At 38.0% G+C, this 22,792-nt stretch overlaps 3 protein-coding genes across 8 annotated transcripts; all 3 read right to left on the reverse strand.

Annotated features, from left to right (window-relative positions):
- Positions 1-41: 41 nt before the first annotated feature.
- LOC113674840 (cytochrome P450 3A14) lies at positions 42-7,826 on the reverse strand. 3 transcript variants are annotated; one of them, XM_027191337.2, is made up of 14 exons: positions 7,693-7,826; positions 7,348-7,489; positions 7,034-7,130; positions 6,823-6,881; positions 6,555-6,651; positions 6,051-6,167; positions 5,514-5,602; positions 5,135-5,274; positions 4,791-4,918; positions 3,562-3,780; positions 3,258-3,346; positions 1,764-1,901; positions 1,298-1,460; positions 42-968 (listed from the first exon to the last, which is right to left on the reverse strand). In XM_027191337.2, the coding sequence occupies exons 2-14, from the start codon at positions 7,422-7,424 to the stop codon at positions 888-890; spliced, it is 1,494 nt and encodes a 497-aa protein (XP_027047138.2). In that variant the 5' UTR covers positions 7,425-7,489; positions 7,693-7,826; the 3' UTR covers positions 42-887. The 3 variants fall into 3 exon arrangements, with proteins under 3 accessions (XP_027047138.2, XP_089053730.1, XP_089053731.1); XM_089197604.1 differs by having other exon boundaries at positions 1,764-1,934; XM_089197605.1 differs by having other exon boundaries at positions 7,348-7,822.
- Positions 7,827-9,011: 1,185 nt separating this feature from the next.
- On the reverse strand, positions 9,012-15,604 carry LOC113674740 (cytochrome P450 3A29). Of its 2 annotated transcripts, none has more exons than XM_089197613.1 (14): positions 15,320-15,604; positions 14,983-15,095; positions 13,880-13,976; positions 13,625-13,683; positions 13,025-13,121; positions 12,816-12,932; positions 12,238-12,326; positions 11,970-12,109; positions 11,324-11,451; positions 10,690-10,908; positions 10,300-10,388; positions 9,893-10,030; positions 9,567-9,729; positions 9,012-9,262 (listed from the first exon to the last, which is right to left on the reverse strand). In XM_089197613.1, exons 2-14 carry the CDS (start codon positions 15,069-15,071, stop codon positions 9,182-9,184), a joined length of 1,506 nt encoding a protein of 501 aa, XP_089053739.1. In that variant the 5' UTR covers positions 15,072-15,095; positions 15,320-15,604; the 3' UTR covers positions 9,012-9,181. The 2 variants fall into 2 exon arrangements, with proteins under 2 accessions (XP_089053739.1, XP_089053740.1); XM_089197614.1 differs by having other exon boundaries at positions 14,983-15,189; positions 15,320-15,443.
- Positions 15,605-16,372: 768 nt separating this feature from the next.
- LOC149049958 (cytochrome P450 3A7-like) lies at positions 16,373-22,644 on the reverse strand. 3 transcript variants are annotated; one of them, XM_089197609.1, is made up of 14 exons: positions 22,503-22,644; positions 22,113-22,222; positions 21,532-21,628; positions 21,130-21,188; positions 20,805-20,901; positions 20,384-20,500; positions 20,007-20,095; positions 19,695-19,834; positions 19,440-19,567; positions 19,095-19,313; positions 18,649-18,737; positions 18,046-18,183; positions 17,562-17,724; positions 16,373-17,033 (listed from the first exon to the last, which is right to left on the reverse strand). In XM_089197609.1, the coding sequence occupies exons 2-14, from the start codon at positions 22,199-22,201 to the stop codon at positions 16,953-16,955; spliced, it is 1,506 nt and encodes a 501-aa protein (XP_089053735.1). In that variant the 5' UTR covers positions 22,202-22,222; positions 22,503-22,644; the 3' UTR covers positions 16,373-16,952. The 3 variants fall into 3 exon arrangements, with proteins under 3 accessions (XP_089053735.1, XP_089053734.1, XP_089053736.1); XM_089197608.1 differs by having other exon boundaries at positions 22,113-22,325; positions 22,503-22,636; XM_089197610.1 differs by having other exon boundaries at positions 21,532-21,653; positions 22,503-22,605.
- Between the last annotated feature and the right edge of the window lie 148 nt (positions 22,645-22,792).

Here is a 22,792-nt window from a genome sequence, read left to right on the forward strand (position 1 = left end):
AGACGGGTATCTAATTCAAAATTGTAGTTGCGAAGACTGTATCCTATTAAAAAAGCGTTTAATCAAAGCACAGTTATCACAAAGTATTGTGGTCATATACATAGCCGTCTACGGTAGTGAATAACATTTATTACCAGCCTCCGAGCTCAAATCAACTCAAAAGCAACTCGTCCTTGAATAGTGCCCCTAACATTAAATTGAACATTTCTACAGTTCCTTTTGGTCTACAAAGATTTTATGTATACAATTTCTCTGCACAAGCGTATTTTGACACTTTAAATACCGAGGAAATCCGCCGAAACATGATCGGTTTTCATCGTGAGTGATTTTGCCATAGTTCACCATTTTCTTTTCTCTATTAGTATACATATATTTATTATCATGTCTTGCCCTTCAAAGATCTGAGAGAATATAATACATGATGTATTAGTATTTACCACACAAGTAAATAGTGCTTTACACGTGCGCTGATCGGCTAGTTCAGAAATGAATAGCAACGTTCAATTCTCCTCCGAACAAAACCACGCGTCAAGAGTTAAATTTCTGATCATTTTCGGTATATTGGGAGAATCAAATCACTTTTTGGTATCTGTGTGGTGTATACTGAAACGATCATTCACCTCAATGTTGGTGAATGTGGTGTATATTTACCTCTACTTTGGTGAATAATTTGTTGAATATTGTAGCTGGCAGCAGTGAATTTCTCACCATAAGTTATACATGGAATATTACTACGAACGCCTCCACATCAATCTGCAGTGATGGAAAAAATTGGTTTTTCCTCCTTCTACAAACAGTTTTCTTTTGAAACATTTAAGTTGCCTGACTGAGTGACCCAATTACATTGTACTTGCTAATATTGTGCAGGCAGCGATCAAAACCTTGCTTTACTCCCTCTTGGAAACTCGTAGCATGATTTTCCCCGGAGGACACGTAAGGGAGAGAGCTACTGCAAAATTCAGGGGAACCTGCAAAAGAGGAAACAAACAGAGCTCCTACTTGCATAGAAATGATATGAATATTACAAAAGTAACGGCTTAAAATGGTAAGCGTATAAAGTTACATATCTTTGCGTCTAACTTTTTGTATGTATCATAATTCAATAGGTAGACTTAAACCATCCGCAGATTCGATCCGCAGATCTGCATCGACACGAATTTTAACTTTAAAAGTGTTTTCCAACGTGAGTAGTCAATGGGTTTTGGCCGAGATTGCCCTTTCTGTTGACAAGGTACAAAGCAAACGAGAGCTGTCGCTGTAAGGATTTAAATTCTAACTAAATTGTAGTCAAACTTACCGCTGTTTTCTCGGTGCTCTCTAGATTGTATTTCTTCAGTAATCGCACCAACGTCAGCTTAATTTCCAGCAAAGCAAATCGCATGCCAATGCAATTTCGGGGACCATAACCAAAAGGCAGGAACGCATAAGGAGAACGTTTTGCTTTCTCCGCCTCTGTAAACCTATCAACATTAATGAGTCAACAGGAATTAAGACGAGATTTTTCCGAAAAGAGGGAATTATCTGAAAACCTTTGCGTCAAAAGCGTAGGCAAAACTTACAAAAGCCGATCTCTTTAAAAAGATCAGAGAGATCAAAATGACCATCATGGCAATAGGTGAAAGACTCCCAATTGTTCATGAGGGCTGGGATAAGGCGAAAGAATATGATGAAATAATATTCGGGGATTCTTCATTCCGATAACTCTGAGCCCTGAAGAAAACACTAAACAAGAATATTTAGAAATGCCGACGTCATTTTCGCACCTCTCCGGATCAAACCTCTCTGGCTCCGGCCAAAACTCTGGGTCATGATGGATGGCATAGATTGGTATCATGACGGGCAGTCCTTTCGGAATTTTAATCCCTTTGATGGTGCAGGTTTCATTACAATCTCTCTGTGTCCTGGGACGGAAATCAAGTAAATTTAGACAAAACCTAGTAGATGTAAACACAAAATACAGCTATTTCGAGAAGGTTGTCGGAAAAAAGGACAAAAGTGCACGCGACAATCTCACTGCATTACGGCACTTTTACGCTTCTTTTCCGTCGCTTATCAGAAATGGACGCCACGTGACAACTTATTTCACGCAGGTAGTATTGTCATTTAACATAAGAAACCGACCTTTCTTTAAACATATTTAACATGGAAAACATACTTTATTAGTGTGGGTCAGGAGTAATGGGCTCTTGTATGGGTACGTAACGAGTCAACCGACTGGACATGAATAGTCTTAGCTGGGTACGAAACGACTTTGGTTACGAAACGACCAGTAACCCTATTCTCGTACCAGTTTTCTGTTACGCTCGAGGTATGACGTTGACATCTGTTGTTACGTTATTTTATATTCTATTCTATTCTGAATACCATTTGTCCAATTTTCTCTGCACTTTCCTCTCACTTTTCTCGAACATTCCACCCACTTTGAATGCACTTTAATCGCGCTTTAATCATACTCTTCTTGCACTTTTTGGGTACTATGTTAGCATATTTCCTGCACTTTCCCCGCACGTTTACCGCGCTTTTATCACACTTTGAACTCAATATTCTCCTACTTTTCTCACACTTTCCCGGCACTTTCCTCGCACTTTCCTTGTACCTCCGTTCGCTGGAAAACGGAAGAAACCAAAACCACAACACAGACAAAAGGGCGCCTTTTTAGTAGAAGGCGCGATAACCTTGAAAGGTTATTCGGGTGTCCGCTATCAATGAATTTGAATAAATTCGTCAAAAACATAATGTATCGTCCTTACAGTGACTTTTTCTAAGATTCCGCTGAAATCCTAAGCTCAAGAAACCGTGATAACCTGAAAACTACTCACTATACCTTTCGGGTCGTCGCGTGTTGTAATAGCTTTTTTCCGACAACCTTTCTCGAAACAACTGTAGAACTAGTGAACCAACCACGAGTCTTTAGATAGCTAATGGGAGTAAGGCTTGTGCCAGTATAGTATCGGTGATAAGGGTCTTAATCCAACGTACGTTAAAGTTGACTAGGACTCAGAAATCCCTGGAATATTTAGACATCGCAATTTCTATCAACAAAGAAAATTTTTTCAAGCAATCATTTTGTCTTGATCTACATACATCAACCCGACATTAATTTAATTTCGTGTCGCGTGACTTTCCTTCGTCTATAATAAATTAAATCTCATCATTACGAGACTGGATAATTTTTGAATTCGCGCCAATGGTCGAACATTGAAAAGCTGTCTACTAAGCGGGGTTGTAGAGATTGTTTTTATACTTCCTATACGCACATAAAGCCCGGGGGATACATCCTGAGTGCTTCGTTTATAACCATGTCGAGATATTCCATCTCATGAAGGACATCATAAGACGGTGACGCCTGAAAAAAAAGAGAAGGTTAAAGGGGGATATCAAAATTGCAAATTGCGTTTGAAGCCTTCTTATGTTAGGACACAAAGATCAAGAGGGGAGAATAGTAAACTAAAAAGCTCGACTATCTTTTAGCCAAGGGATCTGTTTGTTTCTATCGTAATGAAAACCGTTTTATGCCCTTGGCAGAGCTCTATTACGTTATGCGCTAAAACGGCTTCATACCTCGTCTACGGGCCATAGACGGTCAATTTCATTCCTCAGTTTGTCTTGCACATGCGTGTCAACAGCAAGATGATAACAAACAAAGCCCAGAGTGGTACTTGTTGTTTCATAACCAGCGATAAGGAAAACCAAAGTCTGGGCAATGATGTCTTCATAATCAATCTTTTCTCCCCCTGTTTCGTCTTTCGCATCCAGCATAAGTTGCAACATGTCCCCTCGCTGAAAGAAAGCTATTTTGGTAAGCCGTAACTACAGCTTCTGCATCAAAAGAACTTGTTATTCGCGTGGGGCTGTATGCTCAAGTCTATCTCTTCATCTTAAATTAACCCTTTAAACCCAAATAGTGACTGGCTTATAATTCCTCCCTACAGTGTCACTCTTGAATCAAATATAAAGGCCATGAGAATAAAGGAAACGATTACCAGTTTAGAGGCTCTCACAATTCTCCCTTATAATACAATAGAAATTGCGAAGAGGACAGTATGGAGAATATGTAAACAGTATGGAGACAGTATGGAGACAGTATGGACAGTATGGAGAATATGTAAACAGTATGGAGACTGTGTGGAGACAGTATGGACAGTATGGAGAATATGTAAACAGTATGGAGACAGTATGGACAGTATGGAGAATATGTAAACAGTATGGAGACAGTATGGACAGTATGGACAGTATGGAGAATATGTAAACAGTATGGAGACAGTATAAGCAGTATGGACAGTATGGAGAATATGTAAACAGTATGGAGACAGTATAGACAGTATGGACAGTATGGAGAATATGTAAACAGTATGGAGACAGTATAGACAGTATGGACAGTATGGAGAATATGTAAACAGTATGGAGACAGTATGGACAGTATGGAGAATATGTAAACAGTATGAAGACAGTATGGACAGTATGGAGAATATGTAAACAGTATGGAGACAGTATGGACAGTATGGAGAATATGTAAACAGTATGGAGACAGTATGGACAGTATGGAAAATATGTAAACAGTATGGAGACAGTATAGACAGTATGGACAGTATGGAGAATATGTAAACAGTATGGAGACAGTATAGACAGTATGGAGAATATGTAAACAGTATGGAGACAGCATAGACAGTATGGACAGTATGGAGAATATGTAAACAGTATGGAGACAGTATAGACAGTATGGACAGTATGGAGAATATGTAAACTAATGCTGAGGTGTAAAGGATTGCGCTTCATAGTTTGTTACTCACCTGTGGTTTGCTTGTTCCGTTTACTTTCGTCCTTTCAGCAAGAATGTTTTCAGCAAGAGACCACATCTTCTCAAAATTAAATGGGTCTGGAACGTACTTGGATAACCAGTCTCCAAAAGGCAGAAGAACTAAATAACAGAGCGAATGATTTCAAAATACGCTTAATATCAGAATACATTAGTACGGGGAATGGTTTCAGGAACGCTTCAGTATATCAACCTTCTCTAAGTCAGAGATACAGTTTCCGGACCTTATATTACGTTGCGTTTACGCTAGAGAGCATTTTTTCAACGTATTAAATGCTTTCCTCAAGGCTAAGAGGTTGAAGGGAAGTCAGATCTTACACAGAACGCCAATGATGGGATGTAGTGTTGTTGCTTTTCTTGCCATTTGAGTGATTGGATCATTTTCATCAGTCTGTGTTTCTGCTTTGACTCCAAACGCTGTCGACAGAATTATTTCCATGGTAAGACTCTGGAGCCAACTATGGGATAAAATATATTCAGGTTTAATAACCCTTACTTTAGAGGTGACCTCAGCAGACGCTGTGCTCTATTTAGAACGGGAAAAAGGAAAAGAAGAATGACGAGGGCAGCTTCAACTGAACAGTTAATGCTGAACGCTAATACATTATTGAGATAAAATTGTATTCGCTTACATTGTATTTCAGAGCCCTAATACACGAGTAAATCAGGAAGGACATTCGCATAAAAACAAGATCACCTGTTGAAGTCAACAATCTCTTTTGTTCTTGAAATATAGTCCACTTTTTTCATAAGTGTTCCCACTGCTTCATTCATCAGCGCCATCATCTGAAAAAAAATGTGTAATATAAGCATTCTACAATCGATAGTAAACATCTCTCTAATGTTAAACTTGATGCATGGTTATTATTTTTTAGTGACAAATGTGATTTACAATATGGTTAAACTTTAAGTTCAACGATTTACTTGATTTCTTCAATAAGTTCAAAAGGGTTCTTTAAAATCAATTTACTACTATTGTAAGCTTTATAATTAAATCTGGCCATTTCGCCAAAAAATCATAAATTTAAAAACATTTAACTATATGAACGGTTATGGTTATGCAAAATGCTTCGTTATTTCATTCAATTAGTTATATCCTAAAAATTACAGCCTCTACCACTGAGATGTGCTTCATACTGAATGTCGTTCAAACGTTTCCTTTTCATAAAAACCTTCGTTAATTATCATTCTAGTGCACAGAGGTTATTTAATTTTGAGTCCGAAATCTACGTACCTGTTTCATTTTAGAGGCACTGAATGCTGGTGACAGAGTACTTCGAATATCCTTCCATTTTTTACCAGTAACTATTGCCAACATTTTGTCATAGGGTTTTCGTAATTTTAAGGAGTTCTGATGATAAAACAGACGACATCCTTTCAAAGTGAATGTGACATCAAATTCTTGACACTTGATTGCTGTTGCTTGATCTAACTGCATTTAGAACGTCCAAGAGTCGTGAACACTAGTCTTTGCCTGGCTGCAAATGCACTTCAGTAAAATAGTGTAATTGCCATTACAAATCCCAATTCCTCTGTTCACTGTTGCTTAGCAATGCAAGAGCACACACGGTGTCACTTTGAATGGGAGAGCGGGAGAGGTAAGGAGGAAGGAATAGAAGGAAAGAACAGAGTATCGTGTTTGGAGCACAGTCTGCTGTGGGAAAGCCCTGATGATTTTGTGTTTGGTTCATGGGACGTACCATGCACTGGTTATTAATCTACTCTACGATAACACTACCTTTCTATCGTGAAATTTGGGAAACTCCTTGACAAAGACATCTCTGATCATTTCCGTATCAGCCACCATCAGAAAAGGCTGACGAAAAAAGTACATCCTGACAAAACCAAGAATACATATGACTTCACATCACCCGAAACAATCCGTACGCAAATAATGTCTTTAAACACCCAAAGTTCTATGTTGCATGGATTTAGCGTATCACCATTCCAAAAGATATGTCATCATGTTGGACTCGAACAATGAAATTGGCTCCTGATTAACTTACCCAAACACCCTGCCATACTTCCTACACCACTCTCGATGAAGCTTCGGAGCAATATTTTGCTGTGAAAAGAAACCAACATGCTAGAGGTTTTATTTGATTTCAACAATATCTATGTCGTGAAATTAAAACTGTCCAGTTTGGTCGTAATTAATAAATATGCTCCGACTCGCCCCATCCTAAATAAACAAATGATAATTAATCAGCGACTTACATCCAAAAGGACTCTTCCTGAATTTCCCAAAAGTGGAAGCGGTGTGGGCCCTCTGATTCCAAGCCTCCTGAATAAGGTGAATGGTGCAACACAGTATCTATTGATAGAGAAGAGTTAATTAAGCGGTCGCAGATAAGTTCGTTGGTACATTTACCTATTTATTGGAAGAACAAGGTGTCACGGTTGCGTGACCCATGAAAATAATCCGTAGAAATTCATAGCAATTCCAAAATACCAAGTTCTGATACAATTGAATCCATGATGTGTTATCGGTGGACATTAAGCAGTTTAGCAATCCATCGTCTCTCACCTACCGGTAAAACAGAAGAATCAGGAAACCAGCCAAAAGTGTAACCCAGTAGTCGCTCGCAAACTGAATTATTTCAGCCATCTTGGATGCACTTGTGTGCAGCTGCAGAACAGCGTTGCCTTGTTGGTAGAGGTGGCTATACTCGTCTGGAGTAGAAGAGATTCGTTAACCTTATTTTCAGTTGTTGCTCTTTGGAACTCCTTTTCTCCCAAACGCAAGATTACGTGCAATCGAAGCCCAGGGAGATCTGGAACACATCCTTACAGCTCCCAATTTAACAATAAATTAAAACACATTTGATACGTTTTATGGTTGGAAGACTTAACACTCAAAGTACATCAATTCTTACTTCACTGAATTGATGTTGTCTGCTACACAAACTGGCTGAAGTGCGTTTACAGGCTTGTGATCAACTCTAAGATAGTGAGTATTATACATGTCCGTGCATGGCGGGACCTTAAATAGAAGCTTTCAACGGTATGTAAATTTTGTAATGAGAGAGGTTTCAGATATCGATGTCACGGTAGACGAGCCAGAATTGCTATTTATTTTTAATATCTAGGAGAAATGCCCGGGTGGCTCTACTCATATTTTAAGGGGTATACTTTTCAGTAGATGCGTTGTGAACGAAAAGGGATAAGCGAGTTTATTCTTCCAAAGTAACTAGAGAGTAACGGGTTCTCAGTTTGCTCTGACGTCAAAACCGCAGTGCGTGAAATATAATGCAATGATTTCCACGCACCTGAATGATGCAATGTGCGCAAATGAAAGAGGATGTCCTTAAACCAGCGAGTCGAAATTTTATCAAGAGGTTCACAGCGGTTGATCGTTCCCCCTTTGTAAACTTGACTTTCCGTGACCTTCCAAAGTAACTTTCTGACATTAGACCTACGGCCTACAATGTCTCTCATACAAGAATAAAGTTGGTGAACATTAATTCTGTCAAAGCAGAAACCGCTTAAGAAAGTTAACCTTTGTGATTCCTGGAGGTTTTCTAGAAAAACCGTAGATACGCTAAACAACTTTGATGGAAAAATGACTGAATGCTTTAAAGGAGATAATTTTTGTTGAAGGAAGTTACCCATTCGGTTCAAAATGATCCTAAAAACAAAAGCAACTATTTCATGGCTGTTATGCTACTTTGTGTTCCTAATCAAACTGTAGACAGATTAGGTGGTTGGTCATTGCTTTATATAATTTCATAGAATACACTTACTAAATCATTGTAGGACCAATCTTAAATTTTTTTGCACACACAGATGCTGAGCGATAATTTGGTGCTCATACTCGGAGCTCGAGCAACGAAGCCGTTCAGGACCACTCTAACCACTGCGGTGACCGTAAGAGTATTGACCGCATTAGTAAGACAATTGCAATGATAGTTTCTGTTCGTGAATGCTGCAGGATGGAGACGATTATGAGCCTTCCTTACTGAAATATTCCGAGCCTGATGCTGTTTTTTACTTACACGGCCTTAATACCATATCGCTGTCTCGCTCGTAGACTCGTTTTTCATGGATTCGGTTTTGGAAGAGTCGTATATAAAAACATATCATGCTCTACACGGCTCAGTGAGCTGTGATCCATATCAATAACATGAGTACAAAATTTGAGAACGGTACATGATATCTCGACAGAAATTAAAACAAACAGACAAAACAAGACAAATTCATAGGAACTTTTTCTTTACATTTTTTCCATGAAAACGTTGACAAAAGAAGTACTGTAATTAAAAAGACAGATTAAAGCCAGTTCAGTCTAAACTATCCAAGCCTGACATAAACTTGTCAAGCAGTGTAAAAGTAATTGAGGTTGATGTCCAGGCACCACTTAGTTTTCTAATCTCTGGGTGAAACTTTCAGCATTACTTGTCCTTGCGGGCAGGACATTGTAGAGGTAACAACGTAATCCAATGGAACCTACAAGATACACAACAGTGATCATGAACAATGATGGTGGAGAGTGCGGTCAACACAAAGTTATAAGGTCCTGCAACGAGTTACATGGAAATTCCTCAAGAACGTTTTTGCGAGAAAGCACAGATTTGGCCTCAGAAAGCTGCAATCACATTTCATAATTCGCTCAGAGACACTAAACGTTTATGTTGAAACTTGGACGACACACATTTTGGTCGACAATGACTGACAAAAACGATTGGATTTAGCAAACAAATTTTCTATGAAATCGTTAATAATCAATTATTGCAGCAATCAGCTGACCTACCGCTGTTTTCTCCGTCCGTTCCAGCTTATACTTCCTCAGTAATCTCACCAGGGTCAGCTTAATTTCCAGCAAAGCAAATCGCATGCCGACACAGTTGCGGGGGCCGTGACCAAACGGCATGAATGCATACGGATGACGCTTTGCTTTTTCGTCTTCTGTGAACCTGTTGGAAACCAAAACACTATTCCAGGAGGGTCCTGAAGGAATGTGGTGTTAAAACCGTTTCCTAGTCCAGACTGCATTCAGATATCAGTAGTCAGATACGAATGAAATTCGAAAACAGTAACTCAATTCATCAGTGCCAGCAAACGAATAACATATCTCACCTCTCTGGATCAAACTTTTCGGGATCTGGATAAATCTCTGGGTCGTGATGAACAGCATAACATGGAACCATGATCGGCATTCCTTGTGGAATTTTGACACCTTTGATAGTGCAGGTTTCGTTGCAGTCTCTCTGGAGTCTGAGGTGCAATCGTAAATTATACACAAGAAAAGTAATAGCTAACACATAACATCCTAATTTTGTACATTGTGCAGAATGCAATCAAAATATACCGCTGTGTTTGTACTTTATGCCAATGATACTGTGATTCCAAATGTTCTCTCCACACTCCCAGGGCCGAGCAAACGCCAAGAAATTTGCAAATCGAATCTCTACATTACTCGAGCATGTTGCTATGCTTAGCATATCCACAAATTAAAAGATATCAAGGAATCCTCGTACACTTACACAAATCCTGGGGGATACATTCTGAGTGCTTCATTAATGACCATGTCAAGGTATTCCATCCTATGAAGCAGATCGTATGACGGCGACGCCTGAAGAGATTAATGGGAGGTCATAAACATTTTAAGTTAGCTTATGAGAAAGGGAAATATTCTAAGTTTTCGATAATCTGAATTCGTTTATTTAATTGCACGCATCATTTGTTTAATTTGTTAACTGCATAATTACCCAGGCTTTTTTAAATATCCAGTCCATGCTCACTGTTTATCATATCATATTCATATCATATTGTCTGTCGACAACATTATCGCTACGCAAGTTTGCCTTCTTTCAAGATCAATTGAGAATAGTTTAAGTATGGTGACACATGACTAATTTATAGCCCTTTTATACCTCGTCCTCAGGCCACATACGGTCAATCTCATCTCTCAGTTTGTCTTGCACATGCGTATCAATAGCGAGGTGATAAAAAACAAACCCCAGGGTGGTACTGGAAGTTTCATATCCAGCGATTAGAAAAACGAGACTTTGGGCCTGAATATCTTCATTGTCAATTTTTTGTCCGCCGGTTTCTTCTTTTGCGTCCAGCATCATTTGGAGTAAGTCCCTTCGCTGTAAGAAATAATTCAAAATATATTATAACATGTCTTAAGGCTGTAAGGGAGGAGTGAAATCGACGCGTATCGAAATTCAATTGAAATAAGGTCATTTTTTTAGGGTCATCGTTTGAAGACTAGGATCGGTTATAAAATCAAACGTAAGGAACCGACAACTTTAATCAATAATCCTTGATTGATAAGGAGGGAATGAGGCGGCTCTGAGAAAACGAGTTTAGAAATGAACGAGTCCTCTTTGACCTGACCAATCAAGTGTTTTCCATCTGATCGACTGGAATATCTGTCGAAGGTTGTACAGAACGAAATACGGATACAGTTGAGATTTCACGATCAGCATGAACAGCGAGTTCAATACAGCTTCAGGTTTAAGATATGTACCGATTGTAGAATGTCTTGCATATCGTACTTACCTTGGCTTTCCTGTTACTATTTTCCGTTGTCCTCTCAGCTATGATATTAGCTGCTACGGACCCGATTGGGTCAAACTCAAAGGGGTCATTAAGATAGTTTAGTAACCGGTCTCCAAACGGCAGAAGCACTGAAAAAGGAATGGTTTTGATAACCCCAAATAACTTAAACTTCAAAGATCTTGTGAGTGATCTACTCTATTACTACGGGGGGGGGGGGGGGGGAGGGAGGGGGGGATAAGTTTCTAATAAATAATCTAAGTTTCTATAACCTCGCGGGGGCGAGGTTATAGTCTATTCTGTGGCCAATTATAGATCGCATTATACTCACTTTTGGGTTAATGTAACAATTTTTTTAACCCCAAATCTTCCCATTTCTTAATTTCTCTTTATCAGGATTATCTTGCCCCTACATCTTGAAAATGTGCGAACCCACGCTGGTCACACTACTGAAAATGTAAACCTATTTTATTCAATCCAGTTGTGAAAATGTGACGCCATCCAGCGGCACTTCTCTCTAACTTCTTTCTAGGAAGTACTCCTGGGGGTTGACGGGGAGAAAGCTTCGAGGTAGGAAATCGGGAATTTTCCAAATGATGAATAACATGAGGCAAGCATTGAACTGTGGGGTAAAATATACGAAACTAACATGTTAACCCAACGATAGGTTTAGGAGTCATGACTTTCTTTGCTCGTTCAGTGATTGGATCATTTTCAGTAGTTTGTGTTTCTGCTCTCACTCCAAATGCTGTTGACAAGATTACCTCCATGGTAAGACTCTGAAGCCACCTAGGAGACATGAAAAGAAAAACGCTAAATACATACTTAGGGGTGCATGAAAATGTAAACTGACACTCCTCTTATCTTATCGCTAAAACAAAGGAAATAACAATTACAATTTAGTTGCATAAACTCACTTATGAAAATCTACTATCTCGCCTGTTTCTGAAATTTTGTCCACCTTATCAATAAACGTGTCCACGGATTCATTCATAAATGTCATCATCTGAAAAAAAAAAATGACGCAACTTCAACCTTCTAATAACCTGAAGTACTTCAGTCTTGTTGGGGATAAAGGTAAGAAGAGGTGATTTTATTTTGCCTGACTTTTAAGGGGGAGTTAACTAGAAATCAATGGTAGTCATTTTGGGCACTTAGCCTCAGTTGGATTACACTCCAGGTAATTAGACTTAACTGGTTCATTTAATCGTCCTCTTATGCATCTCACTCTCTCGGCATACAGCTGCATATACGCTTAACAGGAAAACCTTTGTCAACCCAACCCAACTCCCACAAAAGTAAACGATTTAAAATTGTCTTCTCAAATGAGCTGCTATAGATATGAACCATGAATCAAAATATCTGGTAATACATCATAATATCCTGATGATACCCAAGTGATAATACCACTGCTGGAGTCAAGATAACTGAATATTTGCCCTGAACCACTCCTAGAGAGTATGCAATTATTTCAGTCAAATAAGACTTTAAGCACCTGCTTCATCTTAGAAGCACTGAAGGTTGGTGTCAGAGTAGTACGGATATCTTTCCACTTCTGACCAGGTACTAAGGTCAACATCCTGTCATAAGGCTTTGGAAAATTTACGATGAGCTAAAATTGAAAGAAGACAAATTTAAGTCTTTCATAACGATACAAAGAGATAAGATGATTAAGGAAAAGAAAAAACTATGTATCATTTTAACCTTTCGATCATGGAATTTTTGAAATTCTTTAACGAGGATCTCTTTGATCATTTCAGGATCAGCTACCATTAGAAAAGGCGTCCGGAAAAAATACATTCTGAAAGAAAAAAAAAATTTACTCGTTATGTTGTTTACAGTAGAAGAATACTTTGCTTCTGTTCTAACAGTCAGCTGTGGCTCATATCTCATATTTAGTGAACTTAGTCTTACTGCTAACTAAATCTTAAAAGAAATTTCTGCTCCCAAAGTACTTCATCTGCCATCATCACACTTTTTTTTTCGTTACATTGTTGTACCTCATCTATGTTCCACTATACATCGGTGATTATGTTTTAACATTTAACATTAACGTTGAATTGCTGCGCCTCATCTATGTTCCACTGTACATCAATGAGTATGTTTCAACGTAGTAAAGGGTTACGATAATTTGAATTTCTACTTAGAGAGAAGTTTAATTAATATGAGGTTGTGCGAACAAAAAACTACTGGCCATACATATTATCTAGGTATCCAATGGATTATTTGGGAAATTGTTATCGACTGCAATACCAAAATTGATAACAAAATAAGTGTTTCAGAAAATAAGCAAGTTGTACAAACCCAAACACCCTGCCATACTTTGCACACCACTCTACATGAAGTTTTGGAGCAAAATTTGGCTGCAAGAAGATAAACAAAATCGTTACTCGAGAAACTTAGAGAAGGCCGGGTCTTCATCTTTACACGATCAGAGGATTCCTTTCTTTATGCGAGCAGAATGCTATGGAAAGAATTACGAGTTCTAGAAGTCGCCATATGCAAAGCATTATTGAAATACACAAGAGAGAAATAGAAATGAAATAAAATCTGGTTTACATTAAGAAGCGTTTGTCTCGTATTTCCCAAAAGTGGAAGAGGTGTAGGCCCAGTGATTCCAAGTTTCGTGAACACAGTGTAGTACGAAACCCAATGCCTTGAAGAAATTAAAACGAGAAAACATCGATTACAGCTGTGGTTTTGATGTTGCCTCCAATCCATTAAAACCGTTTTGTTAAAAATTAAACCATGAATGGATTTCACATAGGTTTGGGATGATGGGAGTGTGTTGGTACAGGACATATGGGAGGTTTTGCGGGAAACATTGCGTGACAATCAGATGTAATTAATACTAACTAAGTTCCATGAGGTTGAAACAATAGAGCAGAATTCAAAATAGACAATCAGAAAGACAAACTTCATTGGTGTTTTCAGAATCTAGGGTTTCATGAGATGTTCATTTCAGAGTTTCAGAGTCTCTAAAATTAGCTCAAAGAACTGATACTATCAAGGTTTAAATGGAATGGCAACCTGAATAATACTCCAACTATATAGACTCTATCTTCGCAGTTATGAAAACCACCGAACTAGCATTTGAAATATGGCCTGAAAAAAAATTCAGGCTTGTACGGGATTTGAACCCATAAACTTTGCGATACCGGTGCAGCGCTCTACCAACTGAGCTAACAAGCCAACTGGGAACCGGTCATTACTAGTTCAGTAGTGTTCCGGCATAACTGCGATGATCGATTCTATATTCGTTTCTTCAACCGCAGTACACACATATGATTTTCATATGTTTATAGCCATTATTCATCACTTTGAAGCTTTATTTGATAATCCCAGTTGGCTTGTTAGCTCAGTTGGTAGAACGTTGCACCGGTATCGCAGAGGTCATGGGTTCAAATCCCGTACGCGTCTGAATCTTTTTCAGGCCTTATTTCAACTACTAGTTCAGTAGTGTTCATAACTGCGAAGATCGATTCTATATTCGTTTCTTCAACCGCAGTGCACACACATGATTTTCATATGTTTACAGCCATTGTACTCCACCTATCAGTTTATCCACGAATTTCCAATCATGTTATTATAAAAACCCCACTGTCGTCTCTTAGGCTCATTAGTCGACCATTTGCGCTCATACCTATGTTTCACATACTTACCAATAATATAATATGATCGAGAATCCGACCAAAAGAGTAATCCAATGATCGCTGGCAAATTGAAACGCTGCTTGCAGAACATCCGCCATCTTTGCTTTGTACTTCCTGTGAATCTGTAAAATTTTGCGTTATTCGATCATTTTTTTCGGTTGTAGAGGCTAAATTTGGCCTCTGCTTTTTTGTGCTATCCGTCTTTGCAATTTGTGTCTGCAAAAATCACAAGAACGGTACCTTCGCGTGCAAGGAACAACAGGTTACTGGAAAGGCAATACAACACATAAATAACACACATATTTGGATCTCAACTTTCGTGCTTAAATACAAAGAATGTTCTTACCAACAAAATTCTACGTCCACAAGCGAATAATTTCGTCTCTAAAACCAAAGGTCTCCCTGATCTGTAAACGTCAGCGCCGGTAGATTTCAACCCGCGATCCAACGCAAATTAGTCAGAAGATTACAAATTTTGACTTAATTAGCAACAGTTCAGGGTCAGGGTGTCACGACAGCAATAAGTTATTGTTTTCTTTTTAGACTCACTATGAGGTAATTACTTCAGTCTTAAAAGTAAACACGAGATGCATCACGTTTTGAAACGGGTCCACATTGCGATTTTAGATTTGATATTTGTGCTATTTAAAAAAAACTGATCAACAAAATACAAGTCACGCAAAGCATAAATCAACTAATACGGAACATATCATTAATGCCTTGTAGATAACAGAGGGTTTTCTTCAGGCTAAGGATGTTTTTTTAATTCAGTCCAGTGGCCATTTCTCCCTAAGAGTTTCAAGAGAATAGAGAGAATAATCCCCGTTGTCAAGATATCTGTGGATTTAGAACGCGTTTTCACTTAAAAAGACCGCCTGTAGCAAACTTCGGCAGTTGAGTACACGAAATAGGTTACTGATATAATCTGGTACGATTTCTTTCGTGTCCAGCATCAAAGATACCGTGTCGGTCGATCTCAGCTATACTTAATATTTCTAGATCGCTTTTTTTTCCTATGGCTGGAAATGTCTGGTCATCGGTCAATATTTGGTGCTTCATCACTCAACTTGATTCATTAGATGACGGGCCAGGAGACCCATCCTGCCAGAGCTTATATCAGCTTTAATAGCATGAACCCGTCAGGATTTTTGTTTCCCGCTTTTTACCATATTCTGCTACTCCATAAGATTATATTCCCCAGCTTTTTGTTATTTCGTCCTAACAGTTCGTGGGCGACCACAGTTACAGTCACTGTGGAATGCCAGGGTTCGAATGCAGACTTTTCGCCTCAGAATCTAACGCTCTGAGCATTTGGCCAACTCTTGTCCATGCACTGATCACTCAAACCGAGATAAAAATTAAATGATCGCGCTAAAAAGCATCGAACAGAGACATATTCTTCGTTACTTTGATAGGTAGTTTATTGATGTCAAAATGAGATCTAAATTTACAGTTAGATTAAGAGATCGCCATACGTTATCATTCTATCACTAATAAAAACCTATCTTCACGGTACATGTTGCCTGTCTGTGTTTTACTAAATATCTTTAAATACAAAGAAAAATGCTCTAGCCCTGAATTACGATAACTGGGCATTATAAAATTCAAGAGGTTACGCTATGTGGGCTATTCAAGAAAAAAACAGCAATGTACCCGTAAGCACTTAAAAAATCCTGACCTCCTGAACTTGATAGAAAACCTTGATAGAGGATTTTCACAACATAAGTAGAAACAGCTCGAGTCAATGGCTAGAGCATAATCAGCAACAATACTATTTCGTGAGAATTTTTTAATCTTGGAAGAACTACAAAGATCCCTATTTCCTTCATCATCGCTATATTCTACTTGCCAGCATATTTAGTTCAGTATACATGCAAATACGTAACATGCAAAGGTTTACGATAGTGAAATTGGATGTTAGATATCTATCCAAACACATATATTTGTGTACTTGAAAGGTAATGTAATATCCTCTTGTATTAGTCTCTGGGTGAAACTTTAAGCATGATCTTTCCTGGAGGGCAGGTAAGAACTGATCCAACAACATAGCCCAGCGGAACCTGATAATATATTACAAAAAAATAAGTTATCTTTTCAATTTTTTAATTGTATAAAAATGCTTGTTAGAAGGCTTTTGCGAAGATAAAAAAAAGCTAAATAACCAGTTTTACTAATTTATCTACTGGCCAACATACTTGTAGACAGAAGTCGAGGACACTAAAATCGACCTGGAAAGTTACAGCGCCAATCACTCGTACCTCTACATCGCTCCTTCTTTTTCCTTTAAACAAGGTGTCTTGCCTTAAAATGGCCCATAAATGATGATAATCATATTGATACTATATGTGTAGCCTTGCAGTGCAGTCGGTAATAGAGCCTTATAGGTATCTGGGAGGCACTGGCAAGCTCGAATTTTTATCTCTAGGTTTAAATTTCTGCAATTTTATCTGTGGTTTCCTAAGAGGATCAATTTATTTACTATGAGGAAACTAGCCCAAAAGATCTTGTTTGAAGTCAGTTAGGAAGGCAAAGGGCAAGCATCATGGGCGTTAACTTAGCATCAGCCAATGCCAAACAATCAAACTCACAGCTGTTTTCTCGGTACGTTCCAGCTTGAACTTCTTCAGCAACCTAACCAGAGTCAGCTTAATTTCCAGCAAAGCAAATCGCATACCGACACAGTTGTGTGGACCATGGCCAAACGGCAAATATGTGTAGGGATGACGCTTTGCTTTCTCTGCGTCCGTGAATCTACCAAAATCAACGCACAAAAAAATTTAAATCAGAAGATGAAACAAATAACCACATGATACGTTGAGTGTGATAATTTAACCTAGCAAAGAGCGTTCACTGGGCTGTTCAATGCAAGTTCACACAGCCCGCAGCGGTTTACACAGCGATTTTCCACACATTTCAATGATCTGAGAAGACTTATCGCTATAGAAGAATTACAGGAAACCTGACGAGATTGGAATACTGTATTCAATTCTCTGCATATGACAGAAATGAAAGCAGTAAAAACGTAGCCTTAAATGAAGAGGGAGAAAAATAGGAATGCCTTTCACGGCTCACCTCTCTGGATCAAACTTTTCGGGATCCGGATAAATCTCTGGATCATGATGAATGGCATAAATTGGAGCCAAGATTGGCATTCCGTTTGGAATTGTAACTCCTTTGATAGTGCAAGTCTCGTTGCAGTCCCTCTGGATTCTAAGATGAAAACAAAGAAATACTGAAAATATTCCAATGTACAACATAATAATCATCGACTTCGACAGTAACCGTTTGCAAAACAGGCTTAGCTCAGTAAATTACCGATTTTGGGAGAGGGGCTGGCATAATGACCTAAAATTGTTCTCTGCAATCCACAGGGGCAGTCTTCCAACCGTCTCATCTCAACGTTTCCTCAACTTTAAGATACTTTAAAAATGAGGCTCCCTTTATTTGCCTCGAAGTCTGAGGTGCGAATTGATTAAACCGTTTGCAAATGAGGGTACATTTTACATAGAACAAGAAGGTATTCACCGGAGTTTCCCGTTAAACTGAAAGCTTTTTTGAAAACAAAGCAATGTCCATTTTAGGTAGAGTATACACTGCACATTTTGATCCTTTCGTTATGTTCCAGGAGAAAGAAGAGAAACACAAGTTACAGCTAAGTCTTAAAGGCTAACGTACGCAAATCCTGGCGGATACATTCTGAGTGCTTCGTTGATAACCATGTCAAGGTATTCCATCTTATGAATGACATCATACGACGGCGACGCCTGTAGATTTAATGATTAAAACAATTAAAGCAACGCCTGAATTAGAACTCATTTGTTCAACTGCTGAGTGCATTTATTTCATACGATTTCCCATTTGGTAATGAAGATCATTTAAAAGTGCTGTTTGTTGTTTATTTTGCAATTGTTCTTGTTGTTCTAGTGTTCATTCAGTCTCTTGGATGTTTATTTACGGAAATTACTCTCGTATTCGTACCATATTACGTACATCGAAAGCGTTTTGCGGTAAATGGATAATTGTTGGAGTTGTTCTACAACAGCTTTTGACTTCTCTCATCAAATGATATTAAAACGTGGCAACCTCTACTCTGGAAATCAGCAAATTAAGCCCCCTCATACCTCGTCTCCAGGCCACATATGGTCAATCTCGTCTCTCAGTTTGTCTTGTATGTGCGTATCAAGGGCGAGGTGATAACAAACAAACCCCAGGGTGGTACTAGAAGTTTCATACCCAGCGAGAAGGAATACGACACTTTGGGCTTGAATGTCTTCATTGTCAATTTTTTCTCCTCCTGTTTCTTCTTTTGCATCCAGCATCATTTGGAGCATGTCTTTTCGCTTTAAAGAATCATATTTATATACTGAAATTAGTTAAAATAGGAATTGCCCGGTCATGGCGGTTTTTTTTTTTCAGGAGTAAACCTATTATTGTACTGAGTCTATAAAGAATATAAACCAACTCACTTGATCTTTGCGATTTCCATTTTCTTTAGTCCGTTCAGCAATAATGTCAGCTGCTACAGACCCAATCTTGTCAAAATCAAGAGGGTCTGGAAGATACTTGAATAAACGGTCTCCAAACGGTAATAACACTACAAAATGACAATGATAACCAATCAGGAAATGTGTTACCATAGGTGTCCATATAATAACGTTGTGGATAAATTCACCATAAAATAATTGTAGTGACAAAGACAGTTACGAGAGAAAATGCCTTACACACAAATGCAACAAGAGGGTGTGGTGCCATGGCCTTCTTTGCTAGTTCAGTGATTGGATCATTTTCAACAGTTTGCGTTTCTGCTTTGACTCCAAATGCTGTTGACAAAATGACCTCCATGGTAAGACTCTGAAGCCACCTACAGAGCAAAAAGTGGAAGTCAGTAAGTGGCATTTGAAATATATAAAAAGTCTCACTTTGGGAAGAGTAAGGAAACAAAAAGCAGCAAAACCTTTGGAGGGGAAATTTCAATTGGAAGTATGAAAAATGGGAACTACATATATCTTTTAATTCTAATGATATAACTCTACCTGTGGAAATCTACAATCTCTCCAGTCTTGGAAGCATTCTCTGCTTTCAACAAAAATGTATCCAAAGCTTGATTCATAAAAGTCATCATCTGAAACATTTATTTCATGGACGAGATGTCATTTAGATAACACAGGTAATTATCTAATTTAGTCATAGCCACTGTGTAACACATACTGTATGGATAGCAATTGATAAGAATTGAAGTGTCTCTATTGGACTGAAGGTAGTGAATTTTCATGCTGCTTTTATATTCTGGATTTTTTGAAACATTTCCCTACACCATTAGTTTGATAACTATGGAAAAAATTGACAGTTTAATTGTATATAGCATGTCACTCATTTAATTTAGCACCTACATGACAACAGATGAACATACCAGTTTCATTTTAGATGCACTGAACGTTGGTGTCAGAGTGTTGCGAATATCCTTCCACTTCTGACCTTGTGCTATGGTTAACATTTTGTTATAAGGCTTTGGAATCTCTACAATGGGCTAAGAGAATAATTTTTACAGGTTTTAATATGTTATTCAAATGATGTACAAATTACACAAAAGCCTTGATGCTCAAAGCATTTTGATGGTGTGGTAGAGTTACTTTTTCAGCCTCAGGTAAATTCTGAACATTTCATTGAACAAATAACAAGGGGGCCATAATTTGATAAGACTTTCCACAATCCATGTCAAACTGAAGAAGAAAGTATTCAGAAGAGTTTGTGTAAGAAGAAGTTATGGATTATTAAACAGCAATTAATGCAATTAAGACCATAAAAATTAAGAAACAGGGGCTCTAACTTACCTTTCTGTCATGAAATTTAGAGAAATCTTTAACAAGAATTTCTTTAAGCATGTCTGGATCAGCAACCATTAGCATATGCTGACGGAAAAAATATATCCTAAAAGAAAAACAAATTATTCTTGCATAATTTTTTTAAGTGTAGTAAATAGACTGATAATTGTCAATTATTTATTAAAAGTTTCAAGTGAGTTTATCAAACTCAGCTTTGAGACACAGAGCCAGAGGAGTATGGAGTGCTATGCCATCTTATATTGCACTTTCTCTCTCTCGCAGCTGCATGATGATTATTTATGCAATCATTGAGTATGAATAAGAAATCACATACCCAAACACCTTGCCGTACTTCTTGTACCATTCCACATGAAGTTTTGGAAGAATGTTTGGCTAAAATCAAACATAAAAACATTGACAGTTCTGTACAAGTAATTTTCAAGTTGATTGTTTCAACATTTAAACTAGTGCAAACTTTTGAACTATTCCAATCTCTGAAATATACATATATATATGTATAAATTAAACCCCTGAAGAGTGAAGCGATTCACAAAACAGGCTTGTCGGGATATGTAGTTGCGTCGTTTTTTCCTCTCATAATATTTATATATATGTATATATATATATATATATATATATATATTTTTTTTTTTTTTTTCAGGTAAAAAGTTAACACTGACATTAACATTTCTGTTCTATCATAAATCTTGCACCAGAAAATTAAGTGCTGACTTACATCAAAAAGGTTCCTGATTGAGTTTCCAAAGAAAGGAAGTGGTCTTGGTCCCTTGATTCCAAGTTTCATGAACACAGTGAATGGGGCAACACAGTACCTTGTGTAGGAACAAAACAGCTTATCTAAACATCCCCATGTAAACAGCTGAATAAGTTACTTGAATTCTTTCTTTGTGTTAAGCTTCAGTATCTCCCCTATAATGCACCTTAAATCTTCTCCTACAGGGCTTAGACTTAACGTAACTGCAAACTGTTATTTGTTCTTTCTTCCAAGATCTCCAAAAGAAAAGAACACTACCGTCTGTTCAAAAACTTTATCTACGGCACTGATCGTATGTGAGAGCGATTTGTGTAATTTGTGCTCTTTTGATCTCCGCTTATACTTTCGATTATACACTTGTACAATTACCGAGCACAAGTACACAGCCAAGTACAATATTTGGCTAGTCAATTGAACAGTTACATTCGATTGTTCAGTACGCACGGTTGATTATTCAATGTCGCAGTGTTAGAAAATCCTGGCACGTATTGCTGAACCAATTACACTTTGCATTTCTGGCTCATTTTACTGTCAATACTTACCAGTAAAACAATACAACCAGGAACCCAACTAAGAGTGCCACCCAGTGATCCTTCTCGAACTGAATTATTGTTTGCAAAAAATCCGCCATCTTTGCTGTGGTTTGCTTGAACTTGCAATAAATACAGCTAAATCAGTATTTTCTCGAGGTCGAGTCGCTGTCTACGGTAAAATTTGGAAATTTCCCTTCTCTATTCACGTTTTCTAGATCTTCTCTATGAAAACAAAAAAAAAAAAAAATTAGCGGTGCGATCATAACCGACTGCCCTCATGCGAGACCGATGCCCCAAAAGGGTGATGTAACGAACTCTAAGCATCGAGCAGCAAGAAATGGCAAGGAAGAGGTTTCCTCAATTCTGATTCGAGGTATTTAGCAAAAGTTCAAAACTTACCAGTGCTACTTCGTGTGAAGTGCAGTAACTTGTAGCGAAAGATTATGCAGCTGCGGTAAGCTCGTCATGCACAGGTCTGTTGTTTATATAGCTGAGGTTGCATGCATAATTTGATTTGTGTTGAAATGTAATACCTAAATTTAGTTGCATATGTAATGTTGAAGTGCATAACTATTTGTCACGTCTCATGGCGAATTAATAAATTTTCATATTCTGTAGGAAGTGAGAAATCCTTTCCTTATAAATCGACTAAATTTCAAAAAAGAAGATATATTTCAGCGAAAAGAGAG

Source organism: Pocillopora damicornis, chromosome 2 (assembly GCF_964200805.1).
Source record: "Pocillopora damicornis chromosome 2, jaPocDami1.2, whole genome shotgun sequence".
Taxonomy (NCBI): domain Eukaryota; kingdom Metazoa; phylum Cnidaria; class Anthozoa; order Scleractinia; family Pocilloporidae; genus Pocillopora; species Pocillopora damicornis.